The sequence below is a fragment of the Neolamprologus brichardi genome, chromosome 23 (assembly GCF_056152115.1).
Source record: "Neolamprologus brichardi isolate AB-2024 chromosome 23, ASM5615211v1, whole genome shotgun sequence".
Taxonomy (NCBI): domain Eukaryota; kingdom Metazoa; phylum Chordata; class Actinopteri; order Cichliformes; family Cichlidae; genus Neolamprologus; species Neolamprologus brichardi.
Genome location: NC_142125.1, coordinates 38,411,507 through 38,417,506, shown reverse-complemented (window position 1 = coordinate 38,417,506; position 6,000 = coordinate 38,411,507). Strand labels below are relative to the sequence as shown.

General features: G+C 39.5%; 1 protein-coding gene across 5 annotated transcripts in view; it reads right to left on the bottom strand.

Annotated features, from left to right (window-relative positions):
• Positions 1-623: 623 nt before the first annotated feature.
• The window catches only part of atp11a (ATPase phospholipid transporting 11A), a 45,166-nt gene continuing 39,789 nt past the window's right edge, over positions 624-6,000 (bottom strand). For 2 of the 5 annotated variants that reach the window (XM_006804949.3, XM_006804951.3), the window contains 5 exons: positions 5,541-5,606; positions 5,352-5,455; positions 5,042-5,207; positions 3,456-3,545; positions 2,139-2,221 (listed from right to left, as the gene is read on the bottom strand). In XM_006804949.3, the coding sequence (XP_006805012.1) occupies positions 3,468-3,545; positions 5,042-5,207; positions 5,352-5,455; positions 5,541-5,606 (414 nt within the window). In that variant the 3' untranslated portion in view covers positions 2,139-2,221; positions 3,456-3,467. Of the gene's footprint in view, positions 2,222-3,117; positions 3,165-3,455; positions 3,546-5,041; positions 5,208-5,351; positions 5,456-5,540; positions 5,607-6,000 lie in introns of those variants that run through there. The other 3 variants (XM_006804947.3, XM_006804948.3, XM_006804950.3) reach the window with 2 other exon arrangements.

Here is a 6,000-nt window from a genome sequence, read left to right as displayed (position 1 = left end):
AAAATACAGCAGAGTTTACAAGACGACATTAAGGCAATAAGAAACAGCCAGGTAGCAGTCACACAAGCAGTTCCTCTGTGTTCTACTACAAGACATTTAGTCATCTAAAGATAAGGTAAGTTTACAATCTATGTTCAAGATGATAGGACAGATGGAGATTAACAGATACACACACAGTCTTCTATCAGCACACACAGATACGCACGCAAACTTCTAACACACCAAAGCTCTAAGCTACCTAAATGTGACTCTGAAAGTTGAAATGTTGGCTGTATAACACGATAAAACAATAATTGTTCACAAAGACCAACTCCTACTGACTCTGCTATTGGAGCCCAGGAGTAGCCAATGAGATGCGTACGTGCAATATGACTCATTCCCATGTTTTGGTCTATTTGTGCCGTTTGCATTCTCTGTATTTACACCCTATGTGCTGTACAGTATGATGATGATCTCAATGCATACATGTTGGCTTTGGTATCGACTTAAACACACTTTATAAAACAAAATGTAACTAATATATCTATCTATCTATATATATATATATATATATATATATATATATATATATATATATATATATATATATATATATATATATATATAATCAAGTGTTTCAATTTTACTATCAAAGTAACAAATTACCATGGAAACAGGATAAAAAAAAATGTGAAAAATTGTAATTTGCCTACAACATTTGCACTTGTTGCATTTCAGCTTACATTTAAAAAACATAATCGTGCTCAAAATACTGACTTTAAGTAATCAGATTACATGTAAATTTTCCATGTATTTTTGTTATTTAAGTAAACTGTTAACTTGTGACCAGCATATATTTCTTAATGACAAATTATTTAAATAAATGAACCTTTGTTTTTCTTTTTCTATTTCAAGATCATTTTACTCTAAATTATTGCTTCATGTTTATGACAGCCAAGAGGCTTTTCTGTGTTTTGTCGTTAAGGGTGAGCTAGTTTAAGAGCTTTCAAAGCTCCCACACGTTTTTAAACCAGACATATTGTGACACAGAAAGCACCATGAGCTACGCTTTTCTGTCATTATTAACTGACTTGACCACCGTTTGCCATCTAATCAAAGTTAGGACAATCAGCTTGCTGTATCGTTTGCACAAATGAATCAGAAATTAAGCAAAAATTGTATCTCATCCCGATATAAAATGATTTAATTCCCCTATACGGCTACTTCCGGGCTCCATAGACTAATTTTTCGACATTTATTCTTCCTTCTACTACAACCCTCCTTACAATGATGTAGTTTCTGATCCCAGAGTCCTAAGCAGTGTTTCTGGATAACATGTTTGCACACAGGCAACACCAGTTAGTCCTAAAAAGAGGCAAAACAGACAAAGGGAATAAAGACAGATGGCAGCGACTGAAGACAAGAAAATGTTTGATCACAGAAAGCTTAAGCTAGCTCGAGCACGTCTACAGTTGTCCTCATTATCATCATTCCAGTCATAGAACATCAGCATGATTATCACAATAGCCATTAAAACACCCTAATAATCAGAGTAAAGTACACTTCAGCTACCATCAAAGGCAGGCAGGCGTAAAGGGCCAGTGCACATATTTTTCATGTGAAACACAAGCTCGAGTCAGTTTGTTTGCTGTGACATCATTACACTGAGCCCTTTGCACATTGTGGCAGCGACCCAGGCCCTGCCGACGGGGTCCACTCCAGAGCCGTCCAATAGTGCTTTGCGCCACACTTGGCTGCTAACTTGACAGAAATTAGGAAGGTCACTTAGCATTGCAGTCTCCTCAACTGTTTATTATTTTACTCCAACTCAGTAACGTCGAAGTAAGTAAGTAAGCTCCAAGTTTGCTTTCCACCAATTTATCTGAGCAACTCCATGTGGATGACATTGTTTCTGATATTAGAATATAAGATTTTTTTTAAAAAAAAAACCCGGAGAAAAAGAAATAAATTAGACTGAGGTCTCAGGCCCGGCCCCACTGTAATTGTACCCCTGCCTTGAATGGCGGGAGCTATCAGCAAACCGGAGGAGGGGGGTGAAGGTGCAGTAGTCTGGCGCTTTTTGCCAGCGTGTGAACATGACTTTCTTGGTAAAGGGTTCAGACCTTCGAGGGTTCCTTTGGTTTTCCGAGCCTCGCCGGTGGCTGCTACCCTTAGACGGAGCGTGGAGGGAAGCCAAGGGGGTGAACTCAGACAGCTGGCCCTTGTAGAGTTTATCTGCATTCTGTATGAGGGTACAAAGGGAGGAAAAGGGGACAAGGAGGAAGAGAAAGTTCAGAGAAAGTAAAGACTAAAACATGGCACTTGTGGAGTAATGCAAAAGAAGAAGGTGGTAACACGTCGCAGCTGGCCATAGTTTGAACAGATAGCATGTGACTTAGTGGAGTCAAGTCTCCATCTGGTAACAATGCCTCTGTGAGGTCCTGAACTACAAAACTGCCTGTAAACCAGGACTCTTCACCTGATAGCCATCAACCCCATCAATGCCCCCAAGGCTTAATGGGAGCAATGAGCATTATGTGCTGTTAGAGCAACTTATTAATGCTCATTATAACTAACAAATATGAATACATCTGCATACTGCAGGCACCTGATCCTGGGCAAAATGCTACATCCTCAAGCTTCAGTTGTTTTTAAATGAATAAAGTATTTCATTTCCTTTAGTTTAATTTGCCAGCTGTGAGGTTAAATATTCCATCCATTCTGTTCAGGTACAAAAGCAAGCATGTTAAGAGCAACAAAAAAATAATAAATCATAAACACCAAAAACATGCAAATGTCAACAAAAAGCTAAACATGCGTTCATTTCCTCTGCAAATATTACTTTTCTGTCTCTGCAGCAACACGTTATACCACTAGATGGTGCTAAAGCTCCATGTGAGAAATCACCCAGCTGGAAGTAGTCAGTTGAAATACCTGGAGAAAATGGTTGAGCTTTTAGGACCTTCATACAAATAAAGCACACACTCCAACCCTTGTGTTAGTCAAGTACAACAACCCAAAGTCAAACTGCACACCACACCAGTTAACCCACCATCACACAGCAGCAACGTGTGCATTTTACCGTGCTGAAGCCCTGTAGGCTTCTGTGACAGCTACTCCATCAACAAGGAATCAGAGCTCATGTAGGCCAGGGCCCTCTCATACCTTTTATTATCTCTCCCTTGCTGCAAATACACACACACACACACACACACACACACACACACACACACACACACACTTGAAGACAAACACATCTACCATACAGACTCAAAATTGAAGCATCAAAGTAAGAGTGGTTTCTAAAACAAAAGGTGATTAAGGCAACACTGAATCAAGATGTAGATGCACAGGCATGCAGTCAGATAAGACTGTAAGTTCATGCAAAACAGTGGAAATGACACAGTAACAGGATACAGACTGAAAGGAAAATGAAGAGAAAGACGAGACAGTAGGAAAGGCTGAGGGTCACCTACAGAAGGGCTGGGTTAGAAACTGATTCTGCTGGAGGTCTGAGACAGCATAAAGATGGTGGAAGGCTCGGAGGCAAGGCACCGACGCTTTGTCTGCCAGGGAGGAGAACCACAGAGGGAGAAGGAGGAGGAAGCAAGAGATCAGGAGGGGTGAACAAAGGCAGGGAAGAATTACAGCTGGGAAAGAAACATGTTAGATCGTCCAAAACGCCACATGATCAGTTTATGAGATAGACAGCAGCATGTAAACATTCTTCTTAGGCTTCTCAGGAGAGACTGGATCATACTGGAAAGTCTTTGGTGATGGTTATTAGCTCTCCACAACCACAGTTATCAGGGAGGTTATAGGAAAAGCAGTTTGGGATGTAGAGGGAGAAATAATTAGTATCTGTAGGAAAAGGAAGTGAAGCAGCCTTCCCAGAAAGGTTGACATCACTCATCTAGTGCTATCCATACAACGCACCTACTCATACAAAAACATTTGTGTTGTGTTTTTCAGTAACTCCACTGCAACTGGATCCCAGTGCTTCATATATTATGTATCATTATATCGTCTTATTTTTTTGTGGACATAATTTCTTCTGTCAACTATCAGTGGAATACTGAATATTTCAGTATTTTGCTGCTAATGAATGCCTTCTGCCATTCATTATTTCTGAGCCACATGTCAGTGTTTATACACCTAATCATGTTTTTCTGGTCCAATCTTTCAGTCCTGATGAATCAGTATGCATCAGATAAATAACTGCTGTTAATGCTGCTTTTGCAGTGCCTCAGAGTTTAAATCAGTCCATAGCTTTGAGTTTATTCTCTTTTTTACATAAGCAGAATGTTTTTTTATCCCATCTTTCCTTCTTTCTTCTTACTGTGCAGCATTATTTAATGTTCATTTTCAAAACTGCTCTGGAAATAAAGTTTTGTTTGCAATTTTCCTTCTTTTATACAGTGTTTATGAAACTCTAATGCACATTTCCACACTGCAACCCATTAACAATTAATGCTTTTAGAGGCACTCCTGGTTCAGCAGAGGACACTGTTCTTATTCTCCATTAATAAAACACAAAACTCTGAGTGTTAGCCGCTAAAAAAAAAATACACACTATTGTGTGCACTCGTCTTAAAAATTAAAGGAGCGCTGCACACAAACACAGAGGCTTAACTACCGAAGCAGGGATGTAGCCACACCCTGCATACCTCTGCTGACCCACAATTGTCAGTTCGACATGTCAGGAACTGAAACATCCCAGTGAATAATAAACAGTAAACGCAGGTAGCTTGAAGGTAAATATACAAAATTGATTTCTGCCTTGCAAAAGGCAGGGGGCGCTGTTTGACCTGTGTAAACTGAGCTTTCTTGCATTTTTCATTATTAATATTCATGTAGAAAAGAAGCAGCAACATTTATTGAAGAACAAATGAAGTAACACGTCCTACTTTGGCAGGAAGCAAAATATTTACGGGATGTGTGGTCATCAGTCTTCTTGCATTACTGCAATTATTCCAAAATATCCATAATACTTTAAAAAAGATTAGTCCTCTTTTAGTTTTATATGCAATTACTCTCTATTTCTGCAAGCATTTGTGCCCACCTGTATGCGCTCAGTAGTGGTGGGCCACAGTGTCCTCCATATGACCTTCTTCACCACATCTGGCAACAGACTGGCTGTTATCAAAAGGATTATACTGAGCCAGGCTGGGCCACTGGACAACATCTGCATGAACACATAGTACATCCTCTGGTAGTTGAGGAATGGCCTGTAAGAGAGGAAAGGACAGCATGAAAACAAATGCAATAAAACATCTAATAAAACGTCACTCTGACTGACACAGTTTTACATCAAGTAAACATTTAAGGAATCCATCCAGCATTTAAATACGAAAATATTTCTTTAATCATACCAGATGATTCCGCCCCACAGCAGGGAGAATACCACAAAGAAGATCAGTGAGCCCCAGATAACGAAATGATTGATCCAAGTCCAGTAATGAGTATCTAGGGCCAGCTACGACACAGAGACGATGAAAGTGAGACTGGAGCCAGACTTGCCTGGGTGTTTCTGTGATCTTCTGATGTGTCTGTGTGGTTACCTTGAATGTAACAGTGAAGACTAGCACAGTGAAGACGAGTGTCCCAAATGTCCAGTTTCCAAACATCTGCAGAAGGTAAAAAAGCAGCTGCTGTTATTGATCACTTTCAACTTCTTGTTTTTTTGTTTTATTTATTTTATTGTATGTTTGATGTGAACAGATTCTAAGCAACTGTTAAAGTAAATAATTTGACTTATGCTTATTCAGTACTTAAATGCTCAGCACACCTGCGTTAACATGCTTTTCGGATGACATGACTAGGCTATGAGGTAAAAGTTGACATATTCAAGTAAGGAATCAATCAATCAAACAGATGGCAGGGTGCTCAGGTAGCAACATTCAGCTGGTTATCAGATGACTGATGGATGGAAAACAGGAGGATGATGTGATTGTAGTTGAATATTCCTATCAGTCTCTTCTGTGAGTGAAACCCTTTTACATGAACACTAAATAAGTCATC